This window comes from Vombatus ursinus, unplaced genomic scaffold (assembly GCF_900497805.2).
Source record: "Vombatus ursinus unplaced genomic scaffold, bare-nosed wombat genome assembly UNPS02014821.1, whole genome shotgun sequence".
Lineage (NCBI taxonomy): Eukaryota > Metazoa > Chordata > Mammalia > Diprotodontia > Vombatidae > Vombatus > Vombatus ursinus.
The window spans coordinates 19,147,787-19,165,143 of record NW_020954599.1 but is presented as its reverse complement, the minus strand read 5'-3'; the positions used below and the strand labels follow the sequence as shown (position 1 = coordinate 19,165,143).

General features: G+C 34.9%; 1 protein-coding gene across 1 annotated transcript in view; it reads left to right on the top strand.

Annotated features, from left to right (window-relative positions):
* The first annotated feature begins 80 nt into the window (after nucleotides 1–80).
* The window catches only part of ZGRF1 (zinc finger GRF-type containing 1), a 76,379-nt gene continuing 59,102 nt past the window's right edge, over nucleotides 81–17,357 (top strand). Inside the window, exons 1-7 of the mRNA XM_027837542.1 lie at nucleotides 81–117; nucleotides 4,397–4,519; nucleotides 4,635–4,715; nucleotides 5,666–5,725; nucleotides 7,087–7,272; nucleotides 8,322–10,059; nucleotides 16,558–16,637. Coding sequence (XP_027693343.1) covers nucleotides 4,499–4,519; nucleotides 4,635–4,715; nucleotides 5,666–5,725; nucleotides 7,087–7,272; nucleotides 8,322–10,059; nucleotides 16,558–16,637 — 2,166 coding nt within the window. The 5' untranslated portion in view covers nucleotides 81–117; nucleotides 4,397–4,498. The remainder of the gene's footprint in view (nucleotides 118–4,396; nucleotides 4,520–4,634; nucleotides 4,716–5,665; nucleotides 5,726–7,086; nucleotides 7,273–8,321; nucleotides 10,060–16,557; nucleotides 16,638–17,357) is intronic.

Here is a 17,357-nt window from a genome sequence, read left to right as displayed (position 1 = left end):
CTTTGGGAGGGCGGGGGCGGGGCGCGCGAGGGGGGGCGGTGGCGCCTTGTCGCGGGGCAGTGACGCCATCGGCTTTCGCGGGAAAAATTCGAAAATCCAGACTTGCGCCTGGGCCAGGTGACTCCCTCCAAAAACGTCCTCTGTGTGTTTGTGTTGGGGGGGAGTGGTGTGTGTCGTCCGTGTCTGTGTGTATGGTGTGTGTGTCTGTGTACTGTGTGTGTTCTGTCTTTGTATGTGACTGTTGTGTGTGTGGTGTCTGAGCGTTGTGTGGCGTGTGTGTTAACTGGGTTTGAGTATATTTGTGCGTATTGTTTGTGACTGTGTTATGGTGTCTTTGTGTGTATTGTTTATGTCTGAAGTGTGTGTGTGTCTGTGTGTGTGTTGTGTACCCGTAAAAATCTTTGTGTGTATTGTTTGTATCAGTGTGTGGCTGTATTTGGGTATTTTTGTGTGTATTGTTTGTGTCTGGTGTGTGTGTTGTGTACTTGTAAGAATCTTTGTGTGTGTATTGTTTGTGGCTGTGTATGTGGCTGTATTTGGGTATCTTTGTGTGTATTGTGTGGCTGTGTTGTTGCAGGTGGGTTCGCTGCAGGGTGGGGGGGTTGAGGGGGGTTCCGAAGTGAAGAATTGTTGGTCCTGGTGCTTGGGCATCTCCTTTGACCATCTTCCCCCCGCTGGCCCAGAGAATTGAGCTGACCCCACCTCCCCACACCACGCCCCCCAGCCAGCAGTGTCAGGCACACATAAATGCTTGTTGACTAGGAAAAGGGAAGAGGTGAGGGCTGGAGTGCTTTGAGATTGCTGGGAGGATCTGGAGGAAGGAGGCAACAGGGGACCCCAAAGACCTGCTGGGTCTGAAGGGAGTCAAGTCAGCCACATTTATTGAGTGCCTGCTGTGTGCTATGCACTGTGCTAAGCTTAGAGGATAAATTGAGTGCCTGCTGTGTGCTAGGCATTATGCTAAGTGTAGGGGATAGAGGCAGAAAAAAAAAAAATCAACACAGGCCCTGACCTCAAGGAGCCCACAGTCTGATGGGTGAGACCTAATGCAAACATCTATGTATAAACAAGATATAAAAAGGATAAATTAAGATAGCTAGTGGATAGAGCATAGGACCTGGAATCAGAAAGACTTGAATTCAAATCTGTACTCAGAAGATGCTACCTGTAAGACCTTAGCCTAGTCATTTAACCTCTATCTGCCTTAGTTTTCTCATCTGTAAAATGGGGATAACAATGCCTGATTTCCCAGGGTGGTTGTGAGAATGTTGTTGTTGATCAGTTGTGTCTGACTCTCTGTGACTCCATTTGGGGTTTTCTTAGCAAGGATACTGGAGTGGTTTACCATTTCCTCCTCCAGCTCATTTTACAGATGAGGAAACTGAGACAAACAGGGTTAAGTGACTTGTCAAGGGTCACACAGCTAGTGTCTCAGGAAGATGAGTCTTCCTGATTCCCAGCCCAGCACTCTATCCACTGTGCCACCTAGCTGCCCTATAGTAAGAATAAAAGGAATTAACGTGTAAAGAGCTTTGCAAATTTTGTAAGCATTATATAATTAGCCACAAATTCTAGCTGCTATAAATTGGGAGGCAATCAATCAAAAAAAAATTTTATTAAACACCTACTAAGTGCCAGGCACTGTTCTAAGCCCTGGGGATATAAAAAGAGGCAAAAGACAGTCCCTACTCTCAAGGAGCTTACAATTTAATGGCACTACCATTAGCTGATACTTGAAGGAAACCTAGGAGCTAGGAGGTGGAGACTAGAAGGGAATGGGGACAAGCCAATGAGAATTTCAACTCTTCTGCTTATTACCTGTGTGATCACCATTGTCAGTTTTCCCATCTGTATAGTAACGGTGTTTTAGACTATACTGATAACTGTGGTCCCTCTCAGTCCTACCTCTGTGCTTTGAGATCCCTGAGGGGCTAAGGCAGAAGTCAATCCTGCAGGATTTAGAGAAACTTTAATGTGTCTTTTTGTTGATGATGTTGAGTCAGGAGGAATCTTAAGACTTCATCTGGGCCTGTGGTTCTTGAACTGTATTTGTTCTTCTGAGAAGTTACTTACCTTGGCTCAGTGGACAGAGTGCTGGGCCTGGAGTCAGAAAGACCCGAGTTCAAATTTGGGCCTCAGACACTTATTAGCTGTGTGACAGTGGGAAAGTCACTTAATCTCTGTTTGCCTTAATCTGCTGGAGATGGAATTGTATACCACTCTAGTATCTTTATCAAGAAGACCTCAAATGGGGTCACAGAATCAGACACAACTGAACAACAGCAAAGGATCCTGTAAAGAAGGGTTCTTCACCTTTTTTGGGTCATGGTCGTCTTTGGTGGTCTGGTGTGGTAGAGCATTTCTCATGGTTTGTTACCTACATTCAAATGGAAGGAAAAGATAAATTTCGGTTAGAGGTTAGTGAAAATAAAGATGTAATTTTCTTCCCTGGCAGAGCTAAGGGACCCCATGAAAATATATCCACAGACCCGTATTGTCCTGGACCAGATGTTCTTAACTTTTTTTCTGTGTCATGGACTTCTTTGGCAGTATGTCAAAACCTAGGGACCCCTTCTTAGAATATTGGGCTTGAAGGCATAAAATCAAATCCGTAGGATTACAAAAGAAAACAATTACATTGAAATACAGTTATTATCATTTAAAAACAAAACAGAAACAAAAAAAGGTTCACAGATCCAGATTAAGAACTTTTGCTACAAAAAAAAAAATCCTAAAAACCCAATCTCCAAAACACTTAGAAAAGTTGTTCAGTTGTGTCTGACTCTTCTAAGACCCCATTTGGGGTTTTCTTGGCAAAGATACTGGAGAGATTTGCCATTTCCTTCTCTAGCTCATTCTACAGATGAGGAAACTGAGGCAAATTGGGTTAAGTGACTTACCCATCTAGAAGCTAGAAGACTCATGTCTTCCTGACTCTGTGCGTGGTGCTCTATCCACTGCGCCACCTAGCTGCTGATTAGCAAGAACCGGTAAATTGATGCCTGGACTTTGTGAAGAATAGAGCCTTTGACCACATATTTGTACATACATGTCAGAATGTAAACATCTTGCCAGTAGGATTTCTTTCATTCTTTGTACTTGTATTCCCAGTGCTTAGTAGAGTTTGGCACATAGTAGTCAATGATTGATTAAATATGTCAATCGATAAATCAATTGAATTAGAGAGATCTGGTCCATTTTCAGTCTAATCTCCCTCTTCACATTCACTTTTAGATAGCATTATACTTAAATAATCACAAATAGATCTCTCCCCATTAGCAATCCTCAATCCAGAAAATTCTTCCTTAAATATAGAATCTTCTTATTTAAATTCCTTATAGCTGACCTACATTTTGAACAGTTTTGACTTGTTCAGCCCTAAGCAGACATACATGTGATGGGATGAAAAAGTCCTACTCTGATGTTAGGGATGTATCCCTGAGTTCCAGGAGGCTGAGAGTTCTGGCCGGCTTCAAGTAAGGGCCCACCAACAGATTATTTTTAGAGGACTAGCTTGTATTTAAAAAAAAAAAAATTATAGGTGTGCATCAGTAGGTTGGGCACTTGGTTTTAAATTCTTTGGTTATAACAATCCTTTAAATATGCCCATTTATGAATCTTTGCTTTATGATAAAATGATCTTATTCTATTAGCCTTTCTGCATAAAATCATAGAATTTTAGAATTTGAACTCTAACCCTTGCAAAGTTTCTCTTTAAAACAAACGAAGTCCCAGAAGTGGATTGATTGTTAACAGGTAGCAGAGAAAAAGAACACTGTATAGTTTCTTTATGGAATGTAGGAAGTCCACAATTTATGATTTTTGCCTTGTCCCATAACACAGAAGCCTATTTAATCTGTCAATGAATAGTCACTTTGCAAGAGTGTTTTCTGCTACTGTATTTACAGGTGTATGATTGCAACCCTTGCAGCAGCACCAAATTGACACATTGAAAATGGAAGCTTATATTCAAAACACTAGAGAGCCACCTTGTGGCGGTTCTGAAGCAATTCAGAAAACTTTTAAATTGAAGTTTGATGTTGAAGGATGGTGACATTTTACAGTTGGAAGAGTCCTTTTAAAGATGAAAATCTGAGGAATAAAAGTGTTAAGTAATTTGTCTAGAGGTGGTAACTAGCAGAACCATGGTTCAAACTTGGGTTTCTTGACTCCCAAGGCCAGTCCTATTTCCACAACTCCATGGCCAGGCTTAGAACCATTCAGTTTTAAAAATCAAGCAAAGAAACTTATTTTCTAATACAAGTTTCAAATTGAATTTATTTCTTAGGTTACCTTGTACAAAGAAAAGATAACATTTAATATTTTTAAGGTACCTGGAACAGGTTATAAACAAGGTTATATATTCCAAATTTAAATTTTGATTTGTGTTTCTCAGTGACGAACTCTGTGAATCCTGTGTATGCCCAGGACAAAATGAGTAAGTGCTCGAATAGTTATTGAAGATTTATTTCCGGTGGATTTATTTCCAGCATAAACAATGGCAAGTCAAGAATTTATTGTAAGTATTTAATTTTTTTATTTTTAGTATTTCAGTATTTGATTCATGTATTTCACAAATATAAATATAGGATTATTGAAAACTATCTATTTACTTCTGTGCTTCTATAAATAAGGTACTATATACTCATCAAAAGACGAAGAAATCAAAAGTGTGGCAAGATGGAATACTGAAGATGAGTTTCTCAAGAAATAAAGTAGGTTTGGGATAATCTGTTAATGAGTCTAAAAGTTCAATTCTTAAATTCATATTTGAACATTAAGAAAATTACATCAATTATAATGCATAGACTCTGACTTAGATTTAAAAATCCAAATATTACACGGGTAGTTAAGAAATAGAATCTCAATGAATATTTATTTAATTTATATTTGTAGTGGTAAAAACTCATTATTAATTGTGCCTCTTGAGTAAATTCGCAGTATTACCTGTAAATTACCTATGGTAATTTTCAAAGAAAGAAAAACATAGGACATTAATGTTTAACGGTTTTAAAAAGTGAATTCATATATCATCTGAGACACTGTAAGACATATAAAAACTATTGCTTGTAAAATGATATACAGATTCCTCAGCCTGGATCTCATCTTACCTGTGGGACTTTTATCACCTACTTTTCTCTAACAAAAACCATCTAATATTGATAGGACAGTTTCTTCATTGTCCACCAAACACTCCATACTTAATTTTACCTCCTCTCCTTTCCCTGCACCCTGACATTCCAATATCCAGACTCCACTGTTTTTACTTTCTAAAACAATACCATTTCCACAAGACTCACACCACCTTTAATACCATGTCGATTTACCCCTTGCATTGTTTTTTGAACTGATAAATAAATGTGTTTACTTCTTATCTTCCAAACTAGCTATTATTACAAGCTCTTATAAGGGCAACACCTTGGTATTTTATGTCTCCCACAGTGCTTAGCATAGTGCTAGAATAAATGACCAATAAATTCTACTACAAGTAAATAAATGAATACAAACTATTTAATATGATAGGTGGTATTTGAAATATGACATAGCCAAATAATACATTTTATGCGATTTGTCTAATAATTGTTTGTTTTAGAAAATATGTTAAAGAGTTGAAAATGTTTTCATGTTAACTTTATTTTTTAAATGTTATTTTATTTTAATGTAGGCAACTTTATATGATGACAAAGGACAGTGCTTGGAGAGTTTATTTCTTAAACAGTCTGAGGTATTTTAATATTTTTTCTTAATTTTTAAAAATCACTTCAGAAATCACTTTGGAATAACCTTTATGAAAATAGTTAATAAAAAGTACATTTCTTTTTAATGTTTTTATTGTAAACTTAAACCATTAATAGGAAAATAATACCCAAAATAATATACAAAATAAGGAATAAAATCTGACATAAAGCTGTAGCATTTAACAAGATAGAACCAAAATTAGTTTATAAAACTAATAAAATATGCTTTCCTTAAGAAGCAGTGAGTCATAGGATGTACACCTTAGGCCAATTCCTTGTAGATTCAGCATGTCAGATCTTATGAGGTATACTTACTCCAAATATTTCCCCCATCCTATTTCTTTTCTTGATAGAGGGCTTATTTAAAAAGTATTAGTCTAGTAAATGAATATTACTTTGTTTTGATGCATTGCCCTAATCTTTTTAGCTTCTTTATTACCGTATCAGTCAATCAATTTGATAAAATGTTTTTTATACATTGTTAAATCAGGCCATAGGGCAGCTAGGTGGCACAGTGGATAGAGTACCGTTCCTGGAGGCAGGAAGCCCTAAATTAAAATCTGGCCTCAGATGCTACTAGCTTTGTGACCCTGGGTAAGTCACTTCACCCTGTTTGCCTTGGTTTCTTCATCTGTAAAATGAGCTGGAGAAAGAAAGGCAAACCACTCTAGTATCTTTGTTAAGAAAACCCTAAATGGGTTATGAAGAGTCAAACCCAACAAAAAAATGACTGAACAACAACAACAACAACAAATTAGGTCTTGTTTCTATTAAATCTGAAAATATTTAGGTATTTTAAACATGTTTCTTTTATCTATCAATCAGTTGCTAAACATTACGCACCTACTATGTGCCGATTGCTATGCTAAGGGCTGGGCACTAACTTTTAAGACCATAACAATTATATTATTCATCAACTAAGATAATAATATTTAATTTAATTTAAACTTTAACTTAATTTAATTTAAAAACAATTTTTAATAACTTATAAACAAAGTCAATCAGTAAGCATCTATTAAGCACTTCCTATGTGCTAGGCACTATACTAAGTGCCAGGGATACAAAAAGAGGCAAAAAATAGTCCTTACCCTTAATGAGTTTACATTCTTATGTCAAATTGTTAAGTAGTGGAGTGATTTATATCAGTGCTTTATTGAGTATACTTTTGAACATATGTGTAAAATATGTTCATTTTGATAGTAAAAGATATAATCGATATATGATTCCTGTTATTCAGATACAAATTTGTATTTTTATATCATTTAGGAAAAACTGCTTTTTTGTTTACATGTTGACTGCTTGTGAAAACAAATGTGTATGTTTGGGACTTTTTTTCTTTAAAATATAGGTGAAACCTGGAGACGATTTAGAAAGTGATCGATATTTAATCACAGTTGAAGATGTAAAAAATGCTGAAAACATCCCCAGCAATTTGGAATTTAGAACTGAAGTGCCCAAATTAAGCGTCCAGGAATTGAAACCTTCTAACAAGCCAAAGCCGTGTCCACCCACTGGTTTAAAAAGAAAGTTTACTGTAAGTTTTTCTACTTAAAATAAGAAATCAGAATGTATATATAAAATCTTGTAAATGACCAACAGATCTTGAAACTATCATAGTTTATCAGTTATTCATTTTATTATTTCATTGGTATAGGGAATTCCCTTTGAGAAATCTCTCTCTAAACCAATCCAGATAAAAATTTGTTTTTCGATTTATAGACTTAGAGATTTGTTTTGGACAGTTGGAGGTTAAGTGGCTTGCCTAAAGTCACTTAGCCAGTTTGTATCAAGAGATAGAACTTGAACTCAGATCCTCATGACTTCAGGGCTGGTTCTATATATAATTCTATACTGCATCTCACTGCTGAGAGATTCTGTGAGAAAATGAACAAATAAATTTTATTTGATTCTGAGTTGATATTTATGTTTTAATATATTTTAGTTCAGTTAATATGGGCATCTAGGTGGTGCAGTGGATAGAGTGGAGTCAGGAAGACTCATCTTTTTGATGAGTCCAGCCTCAGACCCTTACTGGCTGTGTGACTTTAGGCAGGTCTCTTAACCCTGTTTACCTCAGTTTCCTCATCTGTCAAATGAGCTGGAGAAGGAAATGGCAAACCACTCCAGCATCTTTGCCAAGAAAATCCCAAACGGGATCACAAAGAGTCAGACGTGACTGAAGCAACTGAACAGCAACAAAAACAAAGTTTAGTGAATTGTTTCATTTTAGAGGTAACTAGGTAGTACTGCGGATAGGATAAAGTGTTGGACTTAAAGACAGAAAGACCTGGATTCCATTCCTGTCTCTAACACTAGCTGTGTGACCCTGGGCGAGACACTTACCCTCTCTCAGCCACTGTGACTTCATCTGTAAAATTGGGTTAATAGACTACCTCACAGAGATGTTGTGAGGATTGGATGAAATAACATATGTAAAGGATTTTGTAAACCTTACAGTATTTTATTGTGCCAACTATGTTAATTTTTTTTTTAACAAAATGAAAACATTCCTTTTCCATTGTCAGATCATTTAAAATTCTCTGTGAAAGTGTGGTGCAGCTAATGTTATTTTCATACCCTTAGGGATTCCAAGGACCACGTCAAGTACCAAAGAAGCTGGCAACCATAGAAAATAATGAATCGGCTGCATCACTTCTATCTGAGGAGTCTTGTCCTTCTTTTTCTTCTCTGTTCTTCTGCACACCTCCATTGTTTTCTACTACTGCAAAGAAAAATAGAGACACTCTCTGGCCATCTGACTGTAATAGTGTCATTGATTACAAGAATAGCAACACCAATGATATGTCCATCTCCTTGCTTCTTTCAACTCCATCCATCACTTCTAACCAGAAAGGTTTCTGTGATGAAGATGATTATTCTTTTCTCAATTCTGTAACTAGGAAATCAGATGGTTCATCATATCCTGAGTACATGAGAGAAGATTGTCTAACAACCAGAGGCTCAGCCACTTCACAAAACGTCAGGAGCAAAGAACAGATTTTAGCACTTTTAAAGTCCAAACCAACTCCTGCTTTGGAAGTTGTAGAACGTTTTTCCCCTGGACAGTCAACAGAGGAAATAAAAGGCCCCCTTAAACCACAATGCATAATAGGAAGGGAAGAAAAGATCACTGAAATGAACAACACAAAAAATACATCTCACCAGTGTCATTTAGAAAAGAATGTAAGAAGAAGAAACCGCTGGGATGTTTATTTACCAAAGAGTTTATCTGCAAGCTCTTCTGATGTCAGCAATACCGAAGGGAAGTCAGAGGACCAGGAGGACAATTTAGATTTGGATTTGAAAGGTCCTTTTGAACAAAAGGAGATGCATCTCTTTGCAAATGGTTCTGAAAAAAAGGTTGTATGTAAGACAGACAGTCAAATAGATAATGATGACCAAACCACATGTCATCAGAAAATAAATTTTCAAGTATCTTCGTCCTGTCGAAGTGAGCTGGGAACAAACTTACCAGTTATCTGTAGCAATAATGAACACCATTACTTATTATCAGAATCCAAGAGTGAAATGCTATTCAGCAATGATTATCCAGAATGCATAAAAGGATCTATTTTCACTAGAGAAAATGTACAGGAACTAAATAAAACTGGAGTGCCAGAAAGGGAGAGCCACCTAAAGCTTTCTTCTCAGCCAGAATGGGAATATCCACAGCTACAAAGAGATTCTTGTTGCATAGGTAATAATTTGGCCATATCTGATAATTTGGCCACATTTGTTTCTAAAAGTAGAGCTGAAAATGAAAATATTAAAACTAATACAGATTTGAATAGTAAACCAGAAACATTTTTGGAGGTGACTTTCAATCTGGACAATTTTGATATCAGTGACTCTGAGGAAGAATCACAAAACAGCAACATCTTTCCCCTGGGCTCTGAGCATTCGGTAAAGAAAATTTCATCTGAAGACAAAGTGTTTGCTGAAAGGAAATTCGAGGATAGGGATAGCAGTCAAGAAGATGACAATGAACATTTGTCCCATTTGATAACAATTAATTCTAGTCCTCCAGCAAAATTTCCCAGTAAGAAAACTCTCTCTTCACAGATTTGTACTGAAACTTCAATGGATTTTGACAGAATTGGAAAAGGTAACGAAGCATCTTTCCTGTTTAACCCGAATCTTCCTGAAGTTGAAAATGTTGAAGAAACGCCAGTGGATACATCAAATTTTGAAACCTTAAGCATAGGAACCAAATGGGATTCATCCTCAAAGCAGACCAATGATGTATTAATATATGGTAATGGCCGCTGTAATGGATCTGTTCATCCATCCGATACTGATTACGATCATGTATCCTCACAAAGTAAGTCCAAAGACATTGAGAACACTTCACATCCACCTTCTCTATCGAGGATAGGTATGACTCAGACTTCCGAAGACAATATGCTATTATTCGCTAAAGACAGTGGATATGATTGTATTTTAGGAAATTACTTACAGGATGGACCATTACCAATTAAGAATGATAGATTGCACCTTTTAAATACAGATCAGAATTATGATTCTGATTCTAAATGGGACTTATTTGATATGTCAAGCACTCAAATTTCTGACACCCCCTTTTGGGAAAAAAGGCATCCTATTTCCAAAGAAATAGGTGTATATGAATTTGAGGATACAGAAAGTATGGAGAGTTTACCAAGTAAGGTAGAAACTAACAAAGAATGTAGGAAATATTGGGACAATGCTGAGAATTCTTTTGGACTTACTGAGTTAGTTAACAACATGTCCCTTTTAAGGTCCCTGACTGAACATAGTACAGCTTTGGAAAGCTTAGAAAAATTGAAAGAGAGAAATCCTGATTTCTCTCATAGAGAGAATCATCATAGAATTCATCTGACATGTGAGCCAGTGAAAAGCACAGGTTAGAATGATTTTCTTATATTTGGGGATGCTCCCTATTAATAATATAGACTCAAACATTTTAAAAAATGTTTGCATAGGTACTTTTCATTTTAATGGCTGTCCTTTCTAAGAAAGAATTTAATTTAAATTGAAATTTCCTTGGAAGAACATGTGTAACATGACCTATTTTCTTTTCTATGTGACTTCTTTTTGTGTCACTATAGGAACCGTACCTCATTGCCATGGCAATTTAAGGAAAATAAATTAGTTGTGGCTGAGTACTATGCATTTATTAGTTGTTAGATAAAAATAAAATCGAAGTCATATTTGGATAATTCCTTGTGGCTTAAAGGTAACTAATTCAATCAACAGCATATATGCTGTGTCAAAATTTGAGAATGATGGAAGGTTTAATCTTTAACAAGTATAGAAAGGGAAAAACATTTGTAATGTCATAGACTAGAAAAGGTGATAAGAGAAAGATAAATACTGATTTCTTATAATTTTAGAAGCTTATAAACAAAATCCATTTTGCTAGAATTTTCAAGAGCTAGGGAAACATATCTTTGTATCGACTATGGTAAAAATCATCCAAAATCTATAGGTAGTTGACACAACTCTATATTGACATCTATTCCACAATAGAATGTTGGTTGAATGATATGATTAACATTTTTTTTTTTGTGAGGCATTTGGGGTTAGGTGACTTGCCCAGAGTCACACAGCTAGTAAGTGTTATATATCTGAGGCCGGATTTGAACTCAGGTTCATCCTGACTCCCGGGCTGTGCCACAGCCCAGGTCAATTAGGAGACCCTCACCACCAGAAAATAGGCCATCAAGTGATGAACTTTTTTTTCATCACTGCCCCTCACAAAGATGTTTTCTTTTGAGTTTGGATAGCTTTCCAGTCTATGTTGGTTAGAGGAAGCACCCATACCAAAGAAAAGGCTAATATTCAGAAATACTAAAGTTAAAATCAGGCTTGCAGTGGCAAATATGTTTTGAAATTTAACAGAAATGGAAAAGTGTAAGACTAATGAATTGCATATTGAGAGCCAGGTGATATGGTAGCTAGAAAATAAAGATTTTGTTTTGTTGGTTAAGTAATGTCTAGGTGATGAAGAGGTTTAAGGCTACATCTATCTTTGAGAAGACTGGATGATTTTTAGAATCGTGAAGCATTGTGGTGATATGAAGTAATTTTAAAATCTCCATCTTGATCTGTCGCTTTGAAATCTAAGGGAAAAAAAGTTAGGTATTTCTTCTAGCCTATGTATTCCTCTAAAGTATTTGCAAGTTAAAAGAGTCAAGTGATCTTTATTAAGGGGAAAAATTGGGGGAAATAGGGCAGAGAAGAGAGGAGACTGTCATGTAACATGGTAAATAAAGTTCACAATTCTTAGATTTGAATTTTTTTAATTATATTTGGTAAACAGGATTTATATGAGGAATACAAAACAAGAAGGCTAAAGATCACTAAAACAACAAATTGTTAGCATAAAAATTTGCATGACATAATGAAAGAGAATGTGTATGTGAACTCATTGTTAACAGATGGTGATAGGTTATTGTGAATACTAATTTAGATTTTCTTTATTTTATTTTTCTTTATTTTATTGCATTAAAAAGACATTGTTATGCAGTCTTTCAAATAGAACTAAAATTGACAAGGCTTCCCAAAACATATCTAGAATATTAACTCTGGCATTATAATCCTCCAAAATCTGAGACTGAATTTAAATATTGGTTCAGTGCTGTTATCAACAGATGATTGGATAAAGTAGAAACCACTGGAGGTTTTGCATTATGTTAGAATGATGCTGGGTTTCTCTGGGTAGCTTCAATTAGCAAACCAGTAATTTTTATGGGTAATAGCTGCTTATCCAATTGGACAAACAGATTAGTCAATTTGTTGGCCCTTATCTTCCGAAACTGAATGCTGTGATTTGTTAAATTAGTCTTGTTAGAGGTTGTTAGTACATCATCATTGTTATTATTATTTTTAAAGAATCCCAGCTCATTCCAAGGAAAGAGTAAACATAAATGGAGTGAATCACTTTTCTAGGCATTTCATTTTGATTTGCCAGTAGCCCTAATAAAGTATCAAGTAAGCAAACCTATAGTTTGGAAATACCAGATTGACGAACTTATTGATCGGGGTGTTGATGATCTTTATTCAACTGAGGGATATTACATGTAATAGCCAAAATACAATCTTAACAAATTTAGGGAATGTAACAATATACTATTCTACACAGATGAATATTAATTATATGTTTATGGTATTATAAAAAATTAGAATTATGAAAATCATGTTTTTATGTTTGTGTTTTGAAGGATAACTATGTTAAAATAGTAATCATTTCAAAATGCTCCATCAGGATTCATTAATTTTGGGAGTAATGCATTAAAAGATTCATTTTATTTTGTAATTCTGAAATAATTTATGATCTTCAAAATTGAGAAAAATGTAGTAAGGAAAAACATGTTAAGAGAAACTAAATATGGCTAAAGAAATAGTATAAAATCATAAAGGTATACTATGACATGAGGCTTTCAAGGAATTTCATGATCACTAGAAACCGTAGTTTTCACTTTGGGAAAAATTCTAAAATTTGATCTGTCTTTTGACTGGCAGAGAAAGATATTTTTTTCCTGTGGTTTAAATACATTTCTTTTAAAAGAATGGACTTTTCTTAAACAATTTGGAATATTTGAATTTATTAAAAAATAGCACAAATGACTAATTTAAAGCTATTTTGTAGATTAAGAGGGAATTCATTTTATAATTCATTTAGAACTTGTTACAGTACTTGTTTTCATTATAATAATCTGCTTCAGAAATGTTTGTACAATAGCTGAGATAATGTCAATTTAGAATTTAATTTCACTGCAATTAGAGATAAAAGCATTGCTTTTATGTGATTTTTTGGGGGGGGGATATGGCATAGAAATTATTCTAAATACTAAAGTCAATTTCATTTTTGCTAATTATGTTTCTGGAATTTAAAAAGAAAATTATGAAATCAGAAGTATGAGTCTTAAATATTGAAGTTTGATACCAGAAATAACTTATCCTTTTGTTGTAATAATCACTTTCTAAACTTAGTTTTCCTGTAATTATAGTAAAAACTAAAATTTCTATACATAAGGTTTCCCATCTGAGGAAAAAAAATTATAGTTTTTATGATAAGTTTGTTTGGAAGTAAGTTCCTGTTGAAAGAATTGTTTTTCCAAAATTTTTCCAAAATAATTTGGATATTCAAATGTTTACTGCTTAGTTGCTCTCTTACTCATACATCAAAACCAGAAATTAAATTCAGTGACAAATTTATACCAATATAAAACCTTAATTTTTCCTCAAATGAATATAGATTCCAATTACCTCACTCTTCATAGAATCATAATTTCAGATTTGAAGAAAACCATAAAAATCATCTAGGCACACCTCCTCTCCATTTTTATAGCTAAGGAAACTGAGACCCAGAGAGGTTAAGTTATTTGTCTAATGTCACATAGGTAGAGTTAGAAGCATTGGTGGATTTGGATTCCAAAGCTACCTTTCTTTCTCCTGCATCACCCTGTCTCATTTTCTTTTTTTTTTTAACCTAAGTTTTTATTGATATTTTCTGTTTGTTACATCATTATAGTTATCCTAAATATCCCTCTCCCTCCAAGAAAGTCATCCTACATAACAAATAGTAATTTTTAGAAAGGAAAATCAAAATCAGCACAACTGATCAATACATTGAAAAAGTCCCAAAATTTGCGCAAGTAACATCTATGGACCTCTTACTCTATGAAAGGGTGGAATGGAGGGTGTCCTCTCATATCTCTTCATTAGAGTCTTGCTTGATCTTAGTAATTCAGTTACACTTTTGATTTTTTTTATGCGTATTTCTTTTTGTTTACATAATTGTGCTTACTATGCATATTGTTTTCTTGACTCTGCTTACTTCACTTTATGTCAATTCATATAGATTTTTTTCCATGCTTCTCAGTATTCATCACACATACCATTTCATACAGCAGAGTAATATCTCACTACATTCATGTAAAACAATTTGTTTATCCCTTTCCCAATTGATGGGCATCAACTTTGTTTCCAATTCTTTGCTACCATAAAGAGTGCTACTGTAAATATTTTGGTATATGGGGACTTTCTTCTTAACAGAAAAAAAGCCATTCCTCAGTAGATCTCTTTTGTGTATAAACCTAGTAGTGTCATCTCTGGGTCAAAGATATTTGTCACTTTGTTTTCTTAATTCCATATTGCTTATTAAAATGGTTATACCGATTCACAACTCCACCAACAATGCACTAGTGTGCCTATCTTCCCACAACCTTTCCAAAACTGAGTATTCCTATCTTTTGTCATCTTTGTCAGTTTTCTGGGTGTGAGGTGAAAGCTCAGGGTCGTTTTGTGTATTTCTCATTATTAGTGATTTGGAGTATTCATTCATATGGTTGTTAATGGTTTTTAATTCTTTTGAGAATCATTCATATCTTTTGACCGCTTATCTGTTGGGAATGAATGGCTTATATCTCTTAGTTGTCTATATATGTCTTGGATACCAACTTCTTATCACAGAAATATGATATAGATTTCTCTAATCTCCACCCCCAATCCTACCGCTTCCCTTCTTATCCTAGGTGCTTTTCAGTTTTGTGTAATCAACATAATCAAATTTTTTATTTTGTAATTGCCTCTATCCCTTGTTTGGTAAGAATACATCTTCTGCCCATAGCTGTGAAAGGTATGGAATCTGCTTCTCTTTGTAATTTTTCTTATGGTATGATGTTTAATATTCAGGACACACAACCATTTTGAATTTATTGTGGGATATAGCATAAGATGTTGGTCCAAGCCTAATGCTTTTCAGTTTTCCTAGAATTTTTTGTCAGATAGGGAGTTCTTTTCTAAGTGATTCATGTTTTCTGGTATATTGAATACTGGGTTGTTGAGTTCCATTGTTTCTGTTTCTGACCCAATCTGTTCTTCTTTATTTTTTAACCAATACCAGATGACTTTGATGACTGCTCCTTTATAACATAGTTTAAGTTCTAGAAGTGCTGTTCTCTCTTCAACCCTATCCTTATAGCTATTTCCTTTGATATTAGATAGATAGATATGGACAGATACAGATATATATGTGTGTGTGTGTGTGTGTGTGTGTGTGTGTGTACACATTTTTTAACAAGTATATTTAGAGGAACACTTTTCCTATTTGTAAATCAGCTACAACATGACATAATAAGCAGTGAAACAGTCATGTGGAGAGGAGTAGTTCTTTAGAATCAATTAGACAGACCATAAGGTTTCATCATGTCAGAATTGACTGACAATATATTGGATCCTATCTAGAGACTATACTGATTTTAAAAGTGTGATTATTCACATATTTGTCATAAAATAATTTATTATAAAGAATACATGTATATATATCTAAAACTAGGGATGACAAATGAATAGATTTCATTCTGTTTTTAATGTTAATGAATATATATATATTTACTTAAATACAGAGAACCTTTTTTTTCAATGATTTTTCTGCTTGTTGCAATTTATAAAAATAATTTATTGGTGGTGCCTGTCGTGATGTTAATGAATTTACCAACTAAAAAAAAAAAAAGCTCAATGGTAACCAGTGAGTCTTAGCAGTAGAGCAGTGATGGTCAGGAAAGGGACTATAGCAGTAGCAACTGGCCCAGATATCACTGAAAATCAGACTCCATGTCTTTAAACTTGTTTGTACTAGGTTACCCATCCCATTCAAGTGTTTATTTCATCTTCAATGAGTTTATAAAATTTAAAATGTAATTGTAATAGCTTTTAATCATAAAATAATTTTCAAATAATATTTTGCCCATCACTTTCAGTTTTAGGTATATGGTTTTATTTGCATTTTAACAGAGTACAGATGATCTAAATGGTATACTTTTGTCCATTGTAGCCAAGAAACAATTTACAGAAGCGTGTTATTCATCAGATACACCAGAGCCCCTTAATCTGTATCAAGATTCTACTCAACAGGTAATTCATTTTTATCAGTGTGCTCTTGTCTTTCATGAATCTAGATTTATATTGTCTATTGCCAGTTTTAATTTGAACATAGTCCATTTGTGTAAGCCATTTCAGCACACGTTCATTAAACACTAATAATGTGCAAGGGCACTTTACTAGGCACTGTGGGAGAAGTGGAGAGAGGATTCTGATTAAGATGAATTCAGTCATTGTGTTGGATGCAGTTTTAGAGATCACATAGTACCATTTTCTCACTTGATAGATGAAAAAGCTTAAGATGAGTTATGTTACTCATGTGCCCATTTCCCACCCCAGACTAAGAATGAAAGAGCTGGGATATACCATTACTTTAATAATGATGCCCCTGCCAACTCTCCAGTCAACATGTCTGAAGCTCATTGCTGGAATTAGAGCTGACAGAGGATTAAAAAATCATATGGTCCAACCCCCTTAACCTACAGTTGGGGAAACAGGCTTAGTTGTTTAAGGCCAAGGTCATCCAAGTAGTTAGTAGCAGATCTGTCACAGACTTAGATTAGAGATGGAAAAAACATTCCCTCGCCCTCATTTTACAGTTGGGGAAATTAAGTCACAAAGATGTCAAGGTACTTGCCCAAGGTCATACTGGTAAAGAGTGGGATAGCCATGATTTGAATCTAGGCCTTCTAATGTAGTTCCAGTGTACCACACTGTCTGTGTCATACATATATATATATGTACACATACACA